A 24,274-nucleotide genomic window follows, 5' to 3' on the forward strand; every position below is an offset into this window, starting at 1 on the left:
TTTTTTTTAAAAAGTACCTTATCTTCACCATACATGGTTGTCCAAATTAGGCATAATAATGTGTTAATTCCACGACTGTATATATCGGTTGATATTGGTATCGGTTGATATCGGTATCGGTAATTAAAGAGTTGGACAATATCGGAATATCGGATTTCGGCAAAAAGCCATTATCGGACATCCCTAAATATAACCTTTTTTTGTAAGTACATAAGTCCACATGTGTTCATTCATAGTTTCGATGTGACAATCTACAATAGTAAATAGTCATGAAAATGCACTGAATGAGAAGGTGCGTCCACACTTTTGGCCTGCACTGAATATATAGCTAATAGAAAAATAGACACCTGATATTGTCTGCAGTCTAATGAATAAAAACACTTTTTAGCATATGAGGAAATTGGGTAATAAAATCTGTTTTTTTTAACTCCAGTTGCCTGTGATTGTAGGAGAAAATACGAGACATGAATTGCTACGTTGTATTATCTTGCGATACGGTCTGTTGTGTGATAAAACACACCTTAAGACACTCAAGAAGCGCGGGCCGCCTGGAAAGCCTTCATAAATTCCTCATAGCGCCGATGGACGGTCTCTGCGGCAACCGTAGCATCAATCTGCTCCCACACAGCAGCACAAAGCGGCCATTCTACACAACATACTTCAGCGCTGGTTGTTGCAACACTTTCCCTGGCGGGAAATGTCACCTTTAGAGACTTGTGGTGGTCAAAGGTCAAAACTATGTAGTCAACCTACACACACACACACACACACACATGCTGATTTAAATCACTCATGTCTCTGGCCCCCGACTCCCCTCTCCTCCTTGTGGTTTCCTAGACAACGGCAAGCGTCAGACAGTTTCGATGGGTGAGTTGACACGAGCCGCTCCCAGGAATGTGGCGCATTTGGCTCGCTTTTTTGCTGTTGCTGCTGTGCTAAATGCTTAACACATGACACGCTCTATTTTGGGGTGTGTGTGTGTGGGTGTGTGAGTGTGTGTGTGTGTGTGTGTGTGTTTCGGGGCGGGGGCGGCCAAGTTCAAGGCCATGGTTAATGGAGAAAAGATGTACGCACAAAAGCAACACACTCACTTGTGCAGGTGAGTAGAGTGTTGTTGCTTGTGTTTTTCTTGATGGCCAGTGGGGGCGCTGTTCACTAATCAGCCCAGCTTACATCGCGCCTGTGTGGTCTCCTTGTGTACTGCTAGTGTGCAAAGGGTGGATGGGGGGGGGGAAGTGTGTTTTGACTAACAGCATCTATGCAAAACATGGACATTGTTGGACATGTTTGACCATGTGCGGGTGTGACTTATTATGGTATGCCAAGCATCAAAATATGATGTTCCCATAGAACACAACTGCATTCGTCAGTCATTCTAACAAGCGGGTGTCAAAAATGTACAAAACAAGAACTATTCAAATATTTTCAATTAAATCATTCAAAGCAAGATTTCTTTTGGGGAGGGACTTGGGAGTCAAAGGTCACATCTGCAGGTGTCTTGTGACCTCTGATATGTGTCTCCTTTTTAATTCAAACTTTTATTATTGATTTTAAATGAGCCAACCTGTGTAAATTGATGTTGACCAAATCAATACACATTTTTGATTAAATTAATAATATATGTATTTAGTGAGAATGCATTGTTCTATTGGAGTGTCATGTTTTCATATATACTGTATATCAGGGGTGTCCAAAGTGCGGCCCGGGGGCCATTTGCGGCCCGCAGCTAATTGTTTAGCGGCCCGCCACACATTCTGGAAATACTATTGTAAAAATAAAAAAGAACAAAAAGTGGAATGAGGTGAAATCTAACAAGAAAAAGTTGCAATGTTGACACAGAAGCTGCCATGTAGGCTGTTTTTTTTTTCTTTTTTGTCTTTCTTTATTTTTCTTTTTTTGCCATTGCTCAAAAAAATGAAATAATGACAAAAAAATCCATGTTATAATGAATTATTTTCAGGGCTCCAATTACTTCAAATATTTCACTTTAAAATGTTTTATGTGGTAAAAATTGCATATATTGTGTAGTAGCCATATAAAAACATCAAAGTTTTCTTTGACAAAAGCGCATAAAACAAACAAAATAATAGTTCCAGCATAAAATGGACAGATATATCTGAAGTTGATCTCCTAACTTAAGTGTTGTAAAAGAAAAACCTAATAAAAATGTATCACTTTATGAGTGGGGCACCTTTTGGATCCCAAATATATTTAGTGATTTTTTATTTATCTTTTCACTGTGATTACTCAAAAATATGAAAGAATTAAAATCAATGGTGTCCTGCATTATTGATCTTTTAGGGCTCTAATTACTGAATACTGCATATTTCAGTTTTACTATAAAAAAAACTAAGTTGTTTTTGACAGAAAAGCCATAAAACATTTTTTAAAATTTGTATTACTTTATATCAACTTGAAGTTGATATACAGATTTACTGTAAGCGTTAAATAATTTAAAAAAAATAATAATCTGACTTATTTTTAACATTTTAATAACTGAGACCCTTTATGGTCCCCGGGACCCCTAAAGGTAAAATAAATAAAAAAATCCATGTATTTTGTTATGGTTTGAAAATGAAAAATATCAAAATGGCCCCCACATGCTTTAATTTTTCCGTGTTTGGCCCTCAGTGGAAAAAGTTTGGACACCCCTGCTGTATATAATTGTATTTAACCTGTATTGTAGAGCTGTACTGTACTGTATATTGCACAGCAGTATTTTCACAAGTTAGTGGTTGTTTTGAAGAACTGAGTGTGTTTATCTGCAGTATGTCTATTTGATGTCTTATTATGGGCCTGCTGAAAGGCAAGCAGCCCATAGTATTATTCCTCATACTTCAACGTTCATTATTATAGGTCCGCACGCTTCTCTTACGATTAATACGCCACGAACCGGCCAACGAACCCCCACATATGTTATACCGTCGGAAAGGTCTCACTTGCGCCAAGGGCGGTACTTTAAATTGGCAACATTTCGTGTTACCATGGCGACGCTATTCACAAATTTAAAAAAAAAATGGGCCAATTGAATGGGTACATACCCTTTTAATTGACAATTGCTCTGAGACAAACGCCAATAAGACCCGATTACCTCCTCTTGTAGCTTAGTTATACTTTCACTTAGCTCGGTGCTTAACGTCTCATTTTGTTTACACACTTGTCTAGTATTGAGAGAAGCTAACTGATAGCTTGCTTGCATGCTAACATAAGCATGATATTTTTTTGAGCAAAATTTGCTTCCGTTTACCCCAGAGTCAAATATCTTGGTCCGTGACACTTGTTAACTGTTAGCATGCTAGCAAGTTAATATTAGCATAACTTTTTTTTGCTGTTTTTTCACTTTTTTCTCTATTTCCGCAGCCATACACTTTACAGCCGTGCTACTTGATATGTGAGACATGCTAACTGTTAGCATGCCATGTTTTAGGCTAGCGCTATAGCTCATCTTGTACAGTAACACCTAAAACTCACGGATTGGGACACTCGGTACCATCGTCAAAGTACGGTGGCTTCCGGCGACCCCCGGCCAGAAGTCCAGGGCACTGATAGCAGGCCCATCAAAATGTTCTATTTGTCTATTATAATGATTACAATGTGCAATGTATATTGGGTAAAACAAGTGTATAGGTGACATTCAGACGGTCGCAAACAGGTTTTTAATATTCTAAATATGAAAATATTTGATTTATCAATACTAAGTCCTAATTTTAGATTTGACAAATTCATGAATTAAAGTGGAACACTCGCAGAGAACCAATACGTATATAGAGACAACATTTCAACATCGATGGCATTAATCAAAATAACGGAATAGATCATTACCAATGCAATAGATGAAAAACAGTGTGCAGCTGCAGTGTTTATGGATATTACAAAAACTTTTGACACAATCAATCGCAATATCTCATCAAAGGGTTGGTCTTGAACTGGGTAAGAAGCTACCTAGCCAACAGGAAGCAATACGTCGTGAAGCTCGGCAAACACGCGTCTACAGAGCTTAATATACTGTATCTTGTGGCGTACCCCAGGGATCAATACTGGGACCAAAATTGTTAAATTTATATATAAATGACATTTGTAAAGTCACAAAGGACTTAAAGTTAGTATTATTTGTGGACAACACAAATGCGTTTTGTTCAGGGGAGAACACACAGAAGCTATTACAAATGATAACAGAAGAAATGAACAAATGAAAGAGATAGTTTTACAAAAACAGTAAAACTAAAATGATGCTATTTGGTAACAGTAGAAGGGAAAGTCAAATAGACTGAATAAACATTGAAAGAGTAAAAGTAAACACATTTTTAGTTGTAATAATAGATCAACTGAAAATTTCCTTTAAAAAAATATAGGTGGCAAGAAACACGTCAATAATGAATAAAGCAAAATGTGTCGTAAAATCACTTTATATTCTCTACTGCTCGCGAATGTTACCATATCTGAGTTATTGTGTAGAAATATGGGGAAATAACTACAAAATGACACTGCATTCAGTAACCGTGTTACAAAAAAGGTCAGTTAGAATATTAGGTAATGTTGGATATTGAGAACACACAAACCCTTTATTTACTGATTCGAAAATATTGAAATTCAATAATTTTGTGCAGCTGCAAACAGTTAAAATGATGCACAAAGCAAACTATAACCTGCTAGCCAAGAATGCACAGCAAGTCTTCTTAACAAAAGAGGAGAAACATAATCTTAGAGGAAAATCTAATTCAAAACACTTAAAACCTTTAATATATCAGTATCAGGAATGAAATGATGGCTTGGATTAAGTAAAGAAGTTAAAGAATGTACTTATATGATCCACTTTAACAAACTCTTCATACTCAAAAAGTTTTAACGAAGTACAAAGAAGAAGAATCCTCATAAATATTTTAAACTTTATTGATTGCTATGAAACGGAAAAAAGGGGTAGGATTAAATCAACTCTGCTTCTGCCTACTCCTTTTCGGACATGTAATGAGAAACTGGAAATATGTGATGTATCTTACATGTTCCAAATAAACATAAGCCATAAAACTAGAGATGTCGATGAATACGTTAAAATGTAATATCGGAAATTATCGGTATCGTATTTTTTATTATATGTATCGGTTTTTATTTTTAATTTTTTTATTTGATTAAATCCAGGTAAAAAACACAAGATACACTTACAATTAATGCACCAACCCAAAAAACCTCCCTCCTCCATTTACACTCATTCACACAAAAGGGTTGTTTCTTTCTGTTATTAATATTCTGCTTCCTACATTATATATCAATATATATCAATACAGTCTGCAAGGGATACAGTCCGTAAGCACACATGATTGTGCGTGCTGCTGCTCCACTAATAGTACTAACCTTTAACAGTTAATTTTACAAATTTTCATTAATTACTAGTTTCTATTTAACTGTTTTTATATTGTTTTACTTTCTTTTTTATTCAAGAAAATGTTTTTAATTTATTTATCTTATTTTATTTTATTCATTTTTTTAAAAAAGTACCTTATCTTCACCATACCTGGCTGTCCAAATTAGGCATAATAATGTGTTAATTCCACGACTGTATATATCGGTTGATATCGGTATCGGTTGATATCGGTATCGGTAATTAAAGAGTTGGACAATATCGGCATATTGGCAAAAAGCCATTATCGGACATCCCTACATAAAACCATACTTTCCAGAAATGTATGTTTCGCGGTCCAGTTTAGAACCAATGATAAACGAGAAGACATAACAGAGAAATACAAGGTATTTTATTTTGTTGTTATTTTTAGTTTCTATTTGATTTTAAAGTGCTGAAACACCTGCGCTCCTTCTCTGTGGAATTGTGACTCAAATGTTTTCCTAATTCATTTTAAAGTTCTCTCCTTTTTTCTTTCTTTCAAAGGAGCAAATCAACAAGCGACATCCAACAGGAACCTTCGGCCGCCCGTCAGATTCGATACGAAGAGCTGGCGAAATATCGCGAGCAGGTCAAGCAGACCGAGGACGAGTGGCAGGATGTGAGTACAAAAAGAACATTTGGTCCTGCATGTGAGTAAGTAGTATGGTGTCAGTCTACTGTAGTCTGATGCTGTCACGTAGCATTTGGGTCACGCAGTCCCTAACCACAGGGGTGTTGAGCCAAGGAGGAGCCCAGAATACCCAAATAGAACACCTTTTTTTCGCCTTTTCTGCATCGCAGGACTTAAGCAAATGGAAGAACCGACGCAGTAGCCTTAACTTTGACATCAAGAGGAAGAAGGAGGAGAGGGAGAAGATTGAGCAGGACACGTATGGCAAGGACAGAAGGTCCAAGACCTTCAAGGAGATGCAAGACGCCAGGTAAATGCCCAAAACGGAGTATTGGATCAAGGTGTACCTAATGAGGTGTCCGGTAAGTGTACTGTGCATATAGCTAACCTGAACATAGGACGCCATTTCTTCAGGACTGGTTGTCTTATATTGAAGAGCTAAATATAACATGTTTAATTGCAATATATAAGTTGTTTGAAAAATAACTACAAACTTTTGTCCTTGTCTTAAAAATGGTTTTCTCAAAAAAAGAGTCGTCTTATATTCAGGTTCGTCGGACACTGTTGTTATTTAAGTGAAACAGTTTCTGGTCTTCCTGACTCGTACTACAGTTTGAGAATGAATTTTTTATACAGTTATATTGACCAGAATAAAGGACAGTAGTTTGTTTCCTCCTTTGGATAAAATCTAAAAAGATGTGGCGTCTTATATACGAGGCCTGGAGATTTATACAGGCAAACCAATTAAGTGAGTCAGGGCTTTTCTTTCTGTCGCTCACACACACTGGCGACACAGAGATCATCTTATCTTAATTCCATGGTCGTCTTATATTTGTGTCAATACAAACCAATGCAGAGGATCAGCAATAGACAACTAATACCAGGGTTTCCAAATTAGTTGGGGTCGAGAAAGCACACCATTTTTTGTCAAATGTCTTTTTTTCATTCATGTTAGACGTCCTACATTTCTGACCTGTTGTTGTTGTTGTTTTTATCTTTATCAAAAAGTACATTTGGACAAGTAAGCATTTTGAAAGTTGTGAGTTTGAAAAGCACTGCCCTAAACCATTTCCTTAACTTCTTCTACTGTCCTCTGCTGGGTCCGCAGAGACAACAGGCGAAGCATCGGCAGCCGCATCTCGTCGCTCAGCTTTGACGACGACGGGGACGTATTTAACAAACCAACCCCTCCATCCCGAGAAGTTCTCAGCAGAAGCTACACTATCGACACTCCTTTTGAGTCCTCCGCCACATCTGCACCTTCTCAGAAAGAGGACAATCCGCCGGCTGCTTATCAGACACGGTTTAGGTCCTCGAAGCAGGAATCTGACACGGTAGACAGCCCTGCAGGGACCACCAGCACCAGCAGCACCACCACCAGCACCAGCAGCCGCAGCACCAGTAACCGCACCGCATTCTACAGACCCAATCTTTCAGGGGCTGTATCTTCTCAGAAAAGTTCAGTCTTCGAAAACCGCAACACTGCCAAAACCGAGAAGACTTCAAGCTTTGTCCCTGCTCCCAGAGTTCCACAAAAAGTGTTGGAACCAAAAAGCCCAGTCAAGGTGCAGCCCCCATCCTTTGTTGCAACGTACAAACCATCGCAGCCCAGCACTATGGAAGTTAATCGACCAATCGCTCCAGCAATATCTCGGGTGTCCGCCTCCCTCCCAAGGAGCTACCAGAAATCGGACAGTGCGCGCTTGACCTCAGTTGTTGCACCCAGACCATTTGGCACCCAGTCATCCCGTGTCGGATCACTTACCAGGTCCTTCACAGTAAGTCCCAGACACATATTGTATTAAGACTCCAAAGCGGGTATTCCGAGATGCATTGTTTTCCCCCACAGTCAGAAGACTCCAGCAACCGCATCAATGGCGACGCCGCAGTTACCAAGACCTCGTCGGTACTGAGCCGCTATCGAGATTTCATTACCCCAGAAGACGAGGCTGAGTCACAGTCGAGCCCCGCCAACAGCAGTGACGATGAGGAGGATCAAAAGGAGACTACCGGGAAGACCGTCACCACAACGTCAAGCGTCTTTTCTGACCCGGTTCCGTTCAAGAGAGAAGTTCCTGCTAAGGATACCAGCCAGGTAACTATGGACTAATGAAAAATTACAAGAGCAAACTGACCATTTTGTATACTGCTTGTCTGCTGAAGAAAAAAACCTCTAAGAATGCGACAAACTTACAGAGTCCAGTTGCTTTCCAATTTCTGCAGAGCTTTTTATAGTTTGCACGTTTAACGTAAAATATCTGATCTTTCCTGGTAGGACAATTCCTGCGAGATGCGGATTAGTCTGAACCAGAAGCCCAACAGCAGTCTAGACTTTGGTTTCAAGACTAGGTGGGACTCGACTGGAGCCCACGTCGCGTCTGTCCAACCAGGTATAAGCAGAACTCTTCTCTAGACCCTCAGAATCTCTCATACCAAAGTGTCTTCATGATAGCAGGTTCCACCAAACCCAAGCCTGGTCAAGACCCAGTCAAGGATCATTATGAAGTTTTTGTCTTTAGTGGTCTTGAAGAAACGCATCCTTCTATCTTGGTCCAAGAAAAAGCTGTAACTTCCAGAAATTGTGTCAAGGCCAGAACTGATTTTGAGTATGACAACACTAACATAATGTAGAACAATTGGCGCCTTTCCACTGCCCAATCCTCGCCCTGACTGCTACAAAATAGTACCGCCAGAAACCCTCTATACCATGTTGCTTTGAATGCATCATTCGGAACGAGACAAGCTAACAAGCAGCGGAGGACAAGAAGGGTCCACTCTATTTACTTCTGGTGGTCTTCATGTGGTTGCTGGTAAGAAAAAATGGCTTTCTACAGCAAAGATATATACTGTAGATCATTCTATTGTTGTCGTTTTTAATGTTACCATGACGAGTTTGCTCAACCAATGAGTGTCAGCCAGCCTACTTAGAACGCTAACTGACCAGGTACTAGATGTAGTACCTGCTCATTCCTGTTTTCGTAAGCGCAAAATTATCAATAGCGCCATTTTAAGGGGAGTATGTACCACATTGTAGAAATGGGCAAAGTTATAGCAAAGGTGCAGCTTTTTTGTCGCATGCATAGTTGTTTCTAGACCACTGCGGTTCCAGACCTAAGTAGGGCAGCATCTATCTGGGCCAGACCTTCTGGGTCTGAGCCTAGCTTTTCCACCGAGACTTCTACACGACGCAGTTAGCTTGACACACCAGTTGCCACATTATTCACTGCATATATTGTCAGGCTCCTACACAGTCCTGTTTTGGTGTCTTTCCCACAGGCAGCCCAGCTGAGATGTTCCAGTTGAAGCCCGGGGACGAGGTGCTGACGGTCAACGGCCACCGGGTGGCAGACATGAGCTATCTGGACTGGAAGGCAGGCATGGCGGAGGCCCTGCAGGAGGGCAGCCTGGTGATGGATGTGCGACGTTATGGCCAGAACAGTGAGTCGTGTGTGTGTGTGTGTGTGTGTGTGTGTGTGTGTGTGTGTGTGTGTGTGTGTGTGTGTGTGTGTGTGTGTGTGTGTGTGTGTGTGTGTGTGTGTGTGTGTGTGTGTGTGTGTGTGTGTGTGTGTGTGTGTGTGTGTGTGTGTGTGTGTGTGTGTGTGTGTGTGTGTGTGTGTGGGATTTAGGGATCGATTTTATATTTGCTTTATATTGTATTAAGGACAAAAGTATTGGGACACTTAGAGGGAGTGAAAATACTTCAATGAAAGTAAAGTTTATCATTGTAAACACCCAAAAAAGTATTTGTGAGGGCTCTTCTTCTACGCTAAACCCATTCAAGCATGACCTAAAAAGTTGGAAGCCTTCAATTGTCCAAAAATGTCTCTTTAAAATAAAGAATTTGCATTTACCCAAACACTAATGGTTATGAAGGTTTAGTTTTTTTTATCTCAAGTACAGTACCACATCAAAAATAGTTTTCCTGGCACTGTTATTGATCCCTTGGCCCTGCGATGAGGTGGCGACTTGTCCAGGGTGTACCCCGCCTTCCGCCCGATTGTAGCTGAGATAGGCTCCAGCACCCCCCGCGACCCCGAAGGGAATAAGCGGTAGAAAATGGATGGATGGATGTTATTGATCCCATCAGGCCTGCGAACAGGTTTTATCCGGCCCGCAGGATGAGTTTTCCAAGTGTTAAAATTAGCCGAAATGTTTGAATGAAAGAAACTGCTGTTCTAAATGTGTCCACTAGATGTCGCAATAGCAATTATTTGTATCTTTGTAGATGATGCTACAAATGTAAAAAGTATAAACCACATGATGTTAGTGCACCAGTCGAGGAAAATGAGCAAACTACATAAATAACATCCTGTAATTGAATGTTGATATTATTTTTTTTATCTTGATAGATTGAAAATGAACACCAATGAGTTGACTGATGAACATTATCACATCATTTATTCGGAAAGTATAAATAACGACAGATAAAGATAGAATACTATTAACCGCAACATGTAAAGGCCTACTGAAATTAAATTTTTTTATTTAAACGGGGATAGCAGATCCATTCTATGTGTCATACTTGATCATTTCGCGATATTGCCATATTTTTGCTGAAAGGATTTAGTAGAGAACATCGACGATAAAGTTCGCAACTTTTGGTCGCTGATAAAAAAGCCTTGCCTGTAGCGGAAGTAGCGTGACGTCACCGGTTGAAAGGCTCCTCACATTTCCCCATTGTTTACACCAGCAGCGAGAGCGATTCAGACAGAGAAAGCGACGATTACCCCATTAATTTGAGCCAGGATGAAAGATTCGTGGATGAGGAAAGTGAGAGTGAAGGACTAGCGTGCAGTGCAGGACGTATCTTTTTTCGCTCTGACCGTAACTTAGGTACAAGCTGGCTCATTGGATTCCACACTTTCTCCTTTTTCTATTGTGGATCACGGATTTGTATTTTAAACCACCTGGGATACTATATCCTCTTGAAAATGAGAGTCGAGAACGCGAAATGGACATTCACAGTGACTTTTATCTCCACGACAATACATCGGCGAAGCACTTTAGCTACAGAGCTAACGTGATAGCATCGGGCTCAAATGCAGATAGAAACAAAAGAAATAAACCCCTGACTGGAAGGATAGACAGAAGATCAACAATACTATTAAACCATGGACATGTAACTACACGGTTAATGCTTTCCAGCCTGGCGAAGCTTAACAATGCTGTTGCTAACGACGCCATTGAAGCTAACTTAGCAACGGGACCTCACAGAGCTATGCTAAAAACATTAGCGCTCCACCTACGCCAACCAGCCCTCATCTGCTCATCAACACCTGTGCTCACCTGCGTTCCAGCGATCGACGGAAGGACGAAGGACTTCACCCGATCATCTGTGCGGTCGGCGGCTAGCATCGGCTAGCGCGTCTGCTATCCAAGTCAAAGTCCTCCTGGTTGTGTTGCTACAGCCAGCCGCTAATACACCGATCCCACCAACAACTTTCTTCTTTGCAGTCTTCATTGTTCATTAAACAAATCGCAAAAGATTCACCAACACAGATGTCCAGAATACTGTGGAATTATGAGATGAAAACAGAGCTTTTTTGTATTGGATTCAATGGGGTACTTTCGTTTCAACCATCGACGTCACGCGCATACGTCATCATACATAAGACGTTTTCAATTGGAAGTTTAGCGGGAAATGTAAAATGTCACTTTATAAGTTAACCCGGCCGTATTGGCATGTGTTGCAATGTTAAGATTTCATCATTGATATATAAACTATCAGACTGCGTGGTCGCTAGTAGTGGCTTTCAGTAGGCCTTTAAGTGTAAAAAAAAACCAACAACAACATTATGGTGTGTACATTTTCAGAATGTGCTTGTTCTATTTTTAAACAAAGAAAACAATCTGAAGTTGTCTTTATTTTTAAGTTATCGTGCCGTGATTTGACCAGTCCGGCCCACTTGGGAGTAGATTTTCCTCCATGTGGCCCCCCATCTAAAATGAGCTTGACACCCCTGCCTTAAGGTTGGAAAGTGTAGGAAGTAAGTTAAGGTTGTGTACCCCAATACTTTTACCCACATAGTTTTTATACTGACATGAAGCTGATGTCTCAATGCCCAGATTGCCATGTTGTGTGACATTGCAACAGTCACTATTGGTTTCAGTTGTGTTTGTGTGTGTGTGTGTGTGTGTGTGTGTGTGTGTGTGTGTGTGTGTGTGTGTGTGTGTGTGTGTGTGTGTGTGTGTGTGTGTGTGTGTGTGTGTGTGTGTGTGTGTGTGTGTGTGTGTGTGTGTGTGTGTGTGTGTGTGTGTGTGTGTGTGTGTGTGTGTGTGTGTGTGTCAGGTAATGAGGAGCATTAAAGAGCTTGCATTCCTGACACAGGCACTGCCGCAAGCTCGGCTCGCGTTGCAAAACGACTGTGACACACTAAATTGGTCCATGATATGTTTGTTGAATCATGCGTGAATGAACCCATGACAGCCAAGCGGGAGATGTGACCTTAGATTTGAGCTTTTCATTTCTTCTTTTATCACAGCTGCGGGAATTTTTCTTGCATAAATCTTTTTTATAATTTGGTTCTGCTATCAAGTTTCTTCTTTTTTGTGGTGCCGTTTTGTGTCTCGTCAGCATCCCCAGCTGTTTTCCTGGTGGGGGGAACAACTCAGCATAAACACCAATAGAAATAGAATAAACACGGAATAGAAATGGAAAGAAACCACATTTCTAGGTGTAATGATTGATGATAAAATGAACTGGAAATCTCATGTAAAAAATATACAACATAAAGTAGCAAGAAACACGTCAATAATGAATAAAGCAAAACATGTTCTAGACCAAAAATGACTTCATATTGTCTACTGCTCGCTAGTGTTACATATCTGAGTTATTGTGTAGAAATATGGGGAAATAACTACAAAAGTACACTTCATTCACTAACTGTGTTACAAAGAAGATCAGTTAGAATAATACATCATGTTGGATATAAAGAACATTCAAACACTTTATTTGTTGAATCGAAAATACTGAAAAAGAGAAAATATATTAAATTGTAGATTTTTGTTTGTTGTTTGTTGCTGTTTGTTAGTTAGAATGCTACTTCCTGGTTAAGAGAGTATGACATGCATACTTGCCAACCTTGAGACCTCCAATATCGGGAGGTGGGGGGTAGGGGGTGGGGGCGGGGGGGGTGGGGGGCTTGGTCGGGGGTGGGGGGCCTCGTTATTTACAGCTAGAATTCACCAACTCGAGTATTTCATATATATATATATATATATATATATATATATATATATATATATATATATATATATATATATATATATATATATATATACACTACCGTTCAAAAGTTTGGGGTCACCCAAACAATTTAGTGGAATAGCCTTCATTTCTAAGAACAAGAATAGACTGTCGAGTTTCAGATGAAAGTTCTCTTTTTCTGGCCATTTTGAGCGTTTAATTGACCCCACAAATGTGATGCTCCAGAAACTCAATCTGCTCAAAGGAAGGTCAGTTTTGTAGCTTCTGTAACGAGCTAAAGTGTTTTCAGATGTGTGAACATGATTGCACAAGGGTTTTCTAACCATCAATTAGCCTTCTGAGCCAATGAGCAAACACATTGTACCATTAGAACACTGGAGTGATAGTTGCTGGAAATGGGCCTCTATACACCTATGTAGATATTGCACCAAAAAGCAGACATTTGCAGCTAGAATAGTCATTTACCACATTAGCAATGTATAGAGTGTATTTCTTTCAAGTTAAGACTAGTTTAAAGTTATCTTCATTGAAAAGTACAGTGCTTTTCCTTCAAAAATAAGGACATTTACATGTGACCCCAAACTTTTGAACGCTAGTGTATATATGTATGAAATACTTGACTTTCAGTGAATTCTAGCTATATATATATATATATATTTATTTTATTTACATGGAAAAAAAAAAATACTTGAATTTCAGTGTTCCGTTGGCTATCCATTAGATGGCAGTATTGTCCTGTTTAACTTCTCCGTTCATTGGGCAGGCAAGCTGTTTATATTGTGGGAAAGCGGACGTGAGAACAGGCTGTCCCCACTCAGTCTCAGGTCCGCATTGAGCTGGAGGGGGCGGGGCCTCCAGCTCCGGCTGAATACCGGGAGTTTGTCGGGAGAAAAGCTCTGCCGGGAGGTTGTCGGGAGAGGCGCTGAATACCGGGATTCTCCCGCTAAAACCGGGAGGGTTGGCAAGTATGATGACATGACATGTATCAAATGTGATTCTGGGGGCGGGGGAAACACTTCAATCGTGAATAACAAATAAGGTATTCTGATCAAATCAGTTCTTCTAACAAAAGTATACAAAAAAAGAAGATCATAGCGTTTGTTCCCCCATCCGCTTTGCTAGTTAGCATGTAGCATTAGCATGGATTCATTGAGAGTGACGTAGGATATAATAACGTAGGATGGCCTCACAGCAACATTTTTAACACTCTGGACTCACACTTTAACTGAAAAACGATAAGGACCAAATATTTTGTTTGATTGTCACGGTTTGTTAACCAGCAGGCTACTACTTCCTGGTTAATGGAGAAGGACGATGGGAACCATTTTTTAATGTAAGGTGTGATGGGGATATGGATCTATTGTGACTCAAATGACAACAAAAGTCATGATATATTCCTCTTTTAAACCAAAATCTTTGCCCGCCTCTTACTTTAGTGCTTGGTAACAGAAACACTGTGTGGGCTTCTGGCACTTTCTCAGGCTGTGTTGCCGAGGACGGTGGTTTCTCTGTCGCCCTCTGCTGCTGCTCTCTATGACAACACTTCTACCTCAATTCCTGTAATTCTCTCGATGTCCTTGGAGACCCTTTGTCTTCCTCGATGACACCAATACAAGTGATACCAATGTGATGCTACAAAATGCATGCTAAGTTTTTGCCATGACTGCATTTGTACAAGCAGCCTGGGACAGAGATCTGCCTTCCCCGCCATTTCAAAGCCATAAGACCATCAATCTGACCAGTACGGATCATCCCATACTTGTAGGTTTCCCTGATGCCAGCGGCGCCAGCAAGTTGGATTTCACCACGCGCCCCGGATCGACGTCCAACAAGACTATCACCCACTCTGTGGTGGTAAGTAGACCACAATGGCACGTCCTTTTTGATTGGTGGGGTAAGGTTTAGGACTGGGTTAAATTTGAGTTAGGAGTAAGGAATGGGTAGTATTACTATTAGGTGGTTAGGTATAGGTTACGATTGGTTTAGAAATGGGTTTGAGGTAGGGATTGAGTTGAGGAGTCAGTGTTAAGGGGTTCGTATTACGATCCGGGTAGAGTTTTAGATTGAGTTAGGGTTATCATGTTTAGGTTTAGGGGTTAGGTATATGTCCAAGACTGGGATTATGTTTACGGTTTACATTCGGTTTTAGAGGTAAATTAGGATTTGTTTTAGGGTTGGTTGGGATAAGATTAGGAGTTCGGGTTAGGATCAAGATAGGGTTTTACATTGAGTTTGGGTTAAATTTAGGGCTGTATTAGAGGTAGGGTTTAATTTGGGCTAGAATTATTATGGTCACGTTTATGTTCAAGGCTAGTGTTATGTTTAGGCTTTATATCAGACTTTAGAGTTTGGGGACGGCTCGGATTGTAGAGCAGCCATGCCAAGAACTTGAGGGTTCCAGGTTCGATTCCAGTGTCCGTTATCCTAATCATGGCCGTTGTGTCTTGGGCAAGACACTTCACCCACCTTGGTCCTAGTGGCACCTGCACTGGTATATGAATGTGCAAGACTCCTTGAAAAATCGATTATTAATCTCCATGGGACATTTCCTGGGTAAATAAAGGTAAAAAAAAAAAAAGAGTTAAGGTTAGGATTGGTTTTAGGGTTTGGGATATGATTAGGAGTTTGGGTTGAAATCCGGTCAGCTTCAGGGGTGAAGTGTAGGGTGAGGAGTGATTTGGGGTTAGTGTTTAGAATAACAGCAGGGTTAGGTTGAAGTCTTTGAAGTTAGGTTTAGGACTGGGTTAGGTTTGGTGTGAAGTTTGTTTAGAACCAGGATTAGGTTAGGGTTATACCACTCAGTTAGGTTATAAGGTAAGGGGATATAGGTTTATGTTTAAAGATTGGCTTTGGTTTAGAATAAGATTATAAGTTAGGATTGGGTTTCTGTTACGATGGTGTTAGTGCTAAGACTGGGTTAGTATTAGTAGTCAGGGGTAAAATTGGATTAGTGTTAGTAAAAAAGCATTTTTGATCATACCTTCATGCAGGATATGGCTTCCAACGGCGTAAGTGGTGGCTACCCCGGAGTGTCCCTGACCACCATGACTAACGGTAAGCATGCACTACACCTCATTGAGTTCGCATTGATGACTTTTGGGCTGAATTTACACAGCAGAGTCTTAATGCTCTGTTAGAAAATGAAAGTGGTATTAAACCTTGTTTGTTTCCGTCTCCTATGTAGACTCAGAACTCCTTTCTTCGAAAAACTTAAAACTGAGGTCAGAGTTTTTTGAGCAAGGTAAAAGTCTCAAAGCAGTGTGGAGCTCCTTTTGGACTTCTTTGTGTTTGCCCGACATGGGGTTGGTTTTGCATGTTTTTCACCTGGCGCTTACAAATAAGTAATCCCACAGGGTTTTGTTTGGGACTCTCCTTTTTCCCCATAATTGTGTGTGGATCCAGAACTCAGTCTTGCCTACAGGGCTCTCAGAATTCAGCATCAATGTGCTGTTCTACCTATGTGGCAAGCGGGCTGGGTTGTGCCATGTTATTTGACATATCAATTTACTTTTCAAAATCCTAAACTTTGTTGATTGATTAGATCTAATTATTTTTAATTGAAATTCTAATTTTGGAAAAAAATCTACACTACATTGAAAAATTGACTTTGTTAAATAAACGTCAAAATTCTGCATTGACTTATTATCAGATGATATATATACATTTTAATTGCGGATGAAATTAAAAATATACACTAGCGTTCAAAAGTTTGGGGTCACATGTAAATGTCCTTATTTTTGAAGGAAAAGCACTGTACTTTTCAATGAAGATAACTTTAAACTAGTCTTAACTTTACAGAAATACACTCTATACATTGCTAATGTGCTAAATGACTATTCTAGCTGCAAATGTCTGCTTTTTGGTGCAATATCTACATAGGTGTATAGAGGCCCATTTCCAGCAACTATCACTCCAGTGTTCTAATGGTACAATGTGTTTGCTCATTGGCTCAGAAGGCTAATTGATGATTAGAAAACCCTTGTGCAATCATGTTCACACATCTGAAAACACTTTAGCTCGTTAAAGAAGCTACAAAACTGACCTTCCTTGGAGCAGATTGACTTTCTGGAGCATCACATTTGTGGGGTCAATTAAACGCTCAAAATGGCCAGAAAAAAAGAACTTTCATCTGAAACTCGACAGTCTATTCTTGTTCTTAGAAATGAAGGCTATTCCACTAAATTGTTTGGGTGACCCCAAACTTTTGAACGGTAGTATGTATACGTTTTTCAAAATGAGAAACATTTTCTTTGATAGTATAGTTAAACTAACATTCATTAAAACTGATTACATTTAATAGTATATATATTAGTATATATTATTTTGAATTGTAGTTATAGAGACTGCTCGAGGGTAAAACTAAAACCAAATATATGAAAAAAATGTAATTTTTTTTATTTAGGGTAGGTAAAATAAAAAGCATCTATTTAAAAACAATGGCCGAATAATAGGTCAGACTTTGTACCTGTGCACCCAACACTTTCATGAATAATGCGCACACAATTTACCTTTGCTGTGCATGTTCACCTTCCAGACTGCTTCTAATGCTGCCCTCTGCATGCTGATGATGTGTTTGTGCGACCTTATCGTGCTCACCAACCCTCTATTGATTTTTACAACTATGGCTGTCCAACGTAAATGCATGATTTGTCTATTGGGTGATCCCGACTTGAGGGAATCATACGAGCAGGCCGAGCCTAAAATGTGTTGCCCTCCGTGTCACTTTCATGAAGAATGAATGATGAACACAATGAATAAAACCGGCGTGTTGGTGAAAGGTTAACTTGCACCCTCGTGAGTGACGCAAATACTGTTTCTCTTTTTTAAGGTGGAGGAGACTCGGCAATGCCAGATGTAAGTAAAACATCATTGTGTGTAATATTATCATGAATGTGAGTTGATATCCTGTCCATCCCCTGCAGATACCCGTCCCATCTATCACTCCGTCTTCTAGAAACTGGTCTTGGGATCCAGAAGAAGAGCGCAGGAGGCAAGAGAAGTGGCAGAAGGAGCAGGATCGCATACTTCAGGTACAGTAGAAGAAGAAAAAGAGGTCAAATGAATTGAAGGGTAGACCCAGTGTCAATGTTGTTGTTTACTGTAGGAGAAATATAAGCGAGACCAAGAGAAACTGCAGGAGGAATGGCTCAAGGACCAGCAGGAGATCTCCACCAGTGTGGCACAACAAGTGGTAACGCAACAAACAAGATCTTTATTGATTTTGAGTTATTATAAAGATATATTTTTTTAATATGATATCAAAAGATTCACCAAGTCTTTTTTGTGGCATGAAAGAGGAAATAAGTAATTTAAAAAAATATATATAATACTGACCAAAAATTATATTAAATAAAGTACATACTTATTTTGGTCAGGTAAAGCAACATTATTATAATTACATTATTGTAAATGACAACATTAGTACTATTAGTGGAGCAGCAGCACGCACAATCATGTGTGCTTACGGACTGTATCCCTTGCAGACTGTATTGATATATATTGATATATAATGTAGGAAGCAGAATATTAATAACAGAAAGAAACAACCCTTTTGTGTGAATGAGTGTAAATGGGGTGGGTTGGTGCACTAATTGTAAGTGTATCTTGTGTTTTTTATGTGGATTTAATAAAAAAAAACAAAACCAAAAAAAAAAAACGATACTGATAATAAAAAAAAAACGATACTGATAATTTCCTATATTACATTTTAACGCATTTATCGGCCGATAATATCGGCGGACCGATATTATCGGACATCTCTAATTCGAATAATAGTTTTAGGTGGGTTCTCCACCAGATAAAAGCTGTAACATTATGAGAAAGAAGTGGTAATATTATGCAAACATAACATTACGTCTTAACATTATGAAAATAAAGTTGTAATAATACACGAAAAGAGTCATAGTAGTAATAAGGTTGTAATGTTACATGTTGTAATGTTGTAATATCCCTAAGAACCAGCGTCCTCTGCAGTGGACATTTGTCTTTTGCATAACAGGGCAAATGATTAACTCTGACAAAATAAAAATACCAAAAAACAAATATTTACTGTGGGGGGTAATCCATAAGTGGGAACTTAAAGGACAACAAGTTGTAATTATACAGCAATAAAGTCGTAATATCACGCAAAAAACAACAACAAATTGACGACAGTAAGTGAATTAAATAAATATTCTGACAAAATGATGATGTGATATTGAAAGAGGAAAGAAGTAATTTAAAAAAATATATATATTACTGACCAAAAATTATATTAAATAAAGTACATACTTATTTTGGTCAGGTAAAGCAAAATTATTATAATTACATTATTGTAAATGACAACATTAAATGTATTATTCATTATAATCATCCTAATAATAATGACAAACATTTTTTAAAAACATTTTATAACCCAAGATAACTTTGAATAGAAATAATGAAGTGTTATACAATTTAGTTTGTTGCTGCCCAATGAAAAGGGTGAATATTTTTCTTTGATAAAAAAATATAATAAAGTTAAGAGCTCAAATGAAAGAGAATGATCTATAAATGAAAATGTTTTTGTTTTGTTTTGTCTCTGGGGGAAAATAAATCAATAAATATTGAACAAATAAGCCTCAACAAAGTATTGAAAGTAAAGACTCTGAATAGGGGTAATAGGGTATGTGACATGTGATTTTTTTGTTCTTTTGCTATATAAAAAAAAAACCTTTTTACATTAATTGTGTGTAGAATTCTGAGGACAAAATGAAATTATAATATTTTGGATTAAAGTTCTAACATCAATCAATCAATGTTTATTTATATAGCCCTAAATCACAAGTGTCTCAAAGGGCTGCACAAGCCAACAACGACATCCTCGGTTCAGATCCCACGTCTGTAACATAACGTTGAAGTGATTCTGGGTGCACTGCACCTGTATGTACACTACCGTTCAAAAGTTTGGGGTCACCCAAACAATTTAGTGTTTGAGCCTTCATTTCTAAGAACAAGAATAGACTGTCGAGTTTCAGATGAAAGTTCTCTTTTTCTGGCCATTTTGAGCGTTTAATTGACCCCACAAATGTGACGCTCCAGAAAGTCAATCTGCTCAAAGGAAGGTCAGTTTTGTAGCTTCTGTAACGAGCTAAAGTGTTTTCAGATGTGTGAACATGATTGCACAAGGGTTTTCTAATCATCAATTAGCCTTCTGAGCCAATGAGCAAACACATTGTACCATTAGAACACTGGAGTGATAGTTGCTGGAAATGGGCCTCTATACACCTATGTAGATATTGCACCAAAAAGCAGCAGCTAGAATAGTCATTTACCACATTAGCAATGTATAGAGTGTATTTCTTTCAAGTTAAGACTAGTTTAAAGTTATCTTCATTGAAAAGTACAGTGCTTTTCCTTCAAAAATAAGGACATTTACATGTGACCCCAAACTTTTGAACGCTAGTGTATATGGTTATTTACTTTGACTATATTTACCACAAATAAACTGTTGCTTATTTAGCTGGAATAACTGTTTGATGACAAACTAATCCCATTTTAGTCACTTCCACTTGATGGTTTTGGGAACATCTTGTCATTCTTCCTCGTGGTGCACTTTCAATGAGGTGTGGTGACATCACACCATCAAACGTGTAATCACGCCACTCGTCACTTTGTATTCTGCAGCCTGATAGCCCACGCTCGCTCATTTCCTACCCGCCGTGGGAGCAGGAGGAGAGGAAGAGGAAGGAGCGGGTGGTGGAGCCCCCGAGGCTGGAGGAGGAGAGCGACAGGAGGCAGGAGTTGGAGCGCCAAAGATGGGAGGAGGAGAGGATGAGTAGGGAGGAGGAGGAGGAGCGTCAAAGAAAGGAGGAGAGAAAGAGGATGGAGGAGGAGTTTGGGCGTCAAAGAAAGGAGGAGGAAGACCTGGAGCGCCAAAGAAAGGAGGAGGAGAGGATGAGAAGGGAGGAGGAGTTTGAGCGCCAAAGAAGGGAGGAGGAACTAAAGAGGAGGGAGGAAGACCTGGAGCGCCAAAGAAGGGAGGAGGAGAGGATGAGGAGGGAGGAGGAGTTTGAGCGCCAAAGAAGGGAGGAGGAGAGGAAGAGGAGGGAGGAGGATCTGGAGCGCCAAAGAAGGGAGAGAGAGGCGGAGGAGGCGAGGAAGAGGAAGGAGGAAGAGGAGAGGAGGCAGAGGAAGAGAGAGCTGGAGCAGGAGGAGCTGAGGAAGAGGCAGACGGCCAGCGAGGAGCAGCAGCACACATTCCAGGAACAACGGTCATTATTACTAATATTACATCATTATAATACTATTATATTTTCATTAGTTGTTGTTGTAGTATCACTGTTATATCATTTTTATTTGTAACAATAGGGATATTTATTAGTACTATTGTTATTAGTAGTATTAGTGTTATGATTATATTTTTTATTAGTAGTAGTGCAGGTAATATATTACTAATAGTATTATCATCATTTGTTATTGGTGTTAATATTTAGTATAGTAATATTACCATCATTATCATTGTTGTTGTTATTGTATTAGTAGAAGTACGATAATGGGTATAATTATTTATTATAATAATTTTTCATAGAAAATATAATATTTCTTTGTATTTCTTACGTAATTACAATCACTATAGTATTCATATTTTTATAGTACTAATATTCTCACTTCATTCAAAGATTCAAGGAACTTTATTGACACATGAAATGACACATTTAGTCATTGTTGCATCATTATTATTAATAGCAGTAGTAGTATTAAGTTCAAAAATAAATACTTTTGAAACTTAAAACAAAGTTAAATCATTTTTTTTTTATGGAGAAGCCTTTTAAACAAAGAAGAATATCAATTTTAAAATATCAACTTTGAGTATTTTTAGTGGACTTTAATCTGGTCTTTCTTTACATGGATGTGTTTTTGTTGCAGGGTGAAGTCGTTTGATGAAGACGAGAGATTTCAAAGAAAAGGTGAGTGTTGTTCACGTGCACTTCCTGGTCAGATCATTAGGTACAGCTGCTCGCTCTGAAGACCTTCAATGCAAGACCGCCATGCGCCGACCACGTCCTTTAGAGCGACGGCCGTAGTTCGACACCGCTGCGGAGGGTGGTGCAGGTGTACCCAATGTTGTGGCCCGCCCGTCCAACGCTTGTTGTACCTTGTACGCCGCCGTAGGTGTGCTCGCCAACCCGGGCGGCGTGATCCACTGGCTGCTGGAGGAGCAGGCCAGGAACTCCCGAGACAGGCTGGCCCGGAGTCAGCGGGCTGTGGCCGAGCTGGAGATGGAGAGGAGGAACGTCCTCAATGTTATGAGATACAGGGAGCCTGAGAGAGGTTGGCTCCGCCTCCCCCGTCTCGCCGCACCAATCACTGGCTCTGATCTGCCTCTCAATCAAAACTGTCCAATCACACAATTATACCCAACCAATTGCCATGCTTCATATTTCATTAATTGCTGATCAATTGCCTTTACTCACAAATGACACCCTCAGTCTCCTCTTGGATCAAATTCAAGGACACATGCTATCATTAGCTTACCTTGGCTGTGGGCATTACAGTCATATACTCCACAGTCTCGTCTTTGCTGCCATGTTACCATTTCTTGATGCCCTCAGTCTCCTGTGGGTGAAATGTGAGAACTTTAGATTACCCTGTGGCTGGTCTGGATGCTGCAGTATTTCACTCCACAGTCCCCACCTGGCTGCAGCACTCCCATTCCCCCTTGCCCTCAGTCTCCTGTTTGATCACATCTTAGGACACCTGCTAGCCTCAGAGTACTCCGTAGTTGCAGGACTCTGTAGTCTTTTGGTCCACTTGGCTGAAGTCTTCTCGTTATTGTGCCGCCCTCAGTCTCCTCTTGGATCAAATGCAATCATTAGCTCAGCCTGTTGCCCGTGTTGTTGATGACTTCCTAGTGTTGTCGATGACTTCTTAGTGCTGTGATGACTTCCTAGTGTTGTTGATGACTTCTTAGTGTTGTTGATGACTTCCTAGTGTTGTCGATGACTTCCTAGTGTTGTTGATGACTTCTTAGTGTTGTTGATGACTTCTTAGTGTTGTTGATGACTTCTTAGTGTTGTTGATGACTTCTTAGTGTTGTTGATGACTTCTTAGTGTTGTTGATGACTTCTTAGTGCTGTGATGACTTCTTAGTGTTGTCGATGACTTCTTAGTGTTGTCGATGACTTCCTAGTGTTGTCGATGACTTCTTAGTGTTGTGATGACTTCCTAGTGTTGTTGATGACTTCTTAGTGTTGTTGATGACTTCCTAGTGTTGTGATGACTTCCTAGTGTTGTCGATGACTTCTTAGTGCTGTGATGACTTCTTAGTGTTGTCGATGACTTCTTAGTGTTGTCGATGACTTCCTAGTGTTGTCGATGACTTCTTAGTGTTGTTGATGACTTCTTAGTGTTGTCGATGACTTCTTAGTGTTGTCGATGACTTCTTAGTGTTGTCGATGACTTCTTAGTGCTGTGATGACTTCCTAGTGTTGTCGATGACTTCTTAGTGTTGTCGATGACTTCTTAGTGTTGTCGATGACTTCTTAGTGTTGTTGATGACTTCTTAGTGTTGTCGATGACTTCTTAGTACTGTGATGACTTCCTAGTGTTGTCGATGACTTCTTAGTGTTGTTGATGACTTCTTAGTGTTGTCGATGACTTCTTAGTGTTGTCGATGACTTCTTAGTGCTGTGATGACTTCCTAGTGTTGTCGATGACTTCTTAGTGTTGTTGATGACTTCTTAGTGTTGTCGATGACTTCTTAGTGTTGTTGATGACTTCTTAGTGTTGTTGATGACTTCTTAGTGTTGTCGATGACTTCTTAGTGTTGTTGATGACTTCTTAGTGCTGTGATGACTTCCTAGTGTTGTCGATGACTTCTTAGTGTTGTTGATGACTTCTTAGTGTTGTGATGACTTCCTAGTGTTGTCGATGACTTCTTAGTGTTGTTGATGACTTCTTAGTGTTGTCGATGACTTCTTAGTGTTGTTGATGACTTCTTAGTGTTGTCGATGACTTCTTAGTGTTGTTGATGACTTCTTAGTGCTGTGATGACTTCCTAGTGTTGTCGATGACTTCTTAGTGCTGTGATGACTTCCTA

At 39.7% G+C, this 24,274-nt stretch overlaps 1 protein-coding gene across 8 annotated transcripts in view; it reads left to right on the forward strand.

Moving 5' to 3' along the window:
* Positions 1-24,274, forward strand: part of lmo7a (LIM domain 7a) — a 138,059-nt gene that overhangs the window by 100,598 nt on the left and 13,187 nt on the right. For 5 of the 8 annotated variants that reach the window (XR_009827596.1, XM_062061796.1, XM_062061790.1 and 2 more), the window contains 16 exons: positions 838-867; positions 5,882-5,996; positions 6,179-6,318; positions 7,117-7,786; positions 7,858-8,103; positions 8,284-8,398; positions 9,285-9,446; positions 14,981-15,069; positions 16,206-16,269; positions 16,400-16,456; positions 18,044-18,069; positions 18,138-18,245; positions 18,320-18,406; positions 20,860-21,446; positions 22,102-22,142; positions 22,348-22,506. Coding sequence is in view for 7 of the 8 variants with exons in the window: in XM_062061796.1 (XP_061917780.1) it covers positions 838-867; positions 5,882-5,996; positions 6,179-6,318; positions 7,117-7,786; positions 7,858-8,103; positions 8,284-8,398; positions 9,285-9,446; positions 14,981-15,069; positions 16,206-16,269; positions 16,400-16,456; positions 18,044-18,069; positions 18,138-18,245; positions 18,320-18,406; positions 20,860-21,446; positions 22,102-22,142; positions 22,348-22,506 (2,696 nt within the window). In the remaining variant the exon portion in view is untranslated. The remainder of the gene's footprint in view (positions 1-837; positions 868-5,881; positions 5,997-6,178; positions 6,319-7,116; positions 7,787-7,857; positions 8,104-8,283; positions 8,399-9,284; positions 9,447-14,980; positions 15,070-16,205; positions 16,270-16,399; positions 16,457-18,043; positions 18,070-18,137; positions 18,246-18,319; positions 18,407-20,859; positions 21,447-22,101; positions 22,143-22,347; positions 22,507-24,274) is intronic. The other 3 variants (XM_062061792.1, XM_062061791.1, XM_062061793.1) reach the window with 3 other exon arrangements.

The sequence above is a fragment of the Entelurus aequoreus genome, linkage group LG10, assembly GCF_033978785.1.
Source record: "Entelurus aequoreus isolate RoL-2023_Sb linkage group LG10, RoL_Eaeq_v1.1, whole genome shotgun sequence".
Lineage (NCBI taxonomy): Eukaryota > Metazoa > Chordata > Actinopteri > Syngnathiformes > Syngnathidae > Entelurus > Entelurus aequoreus.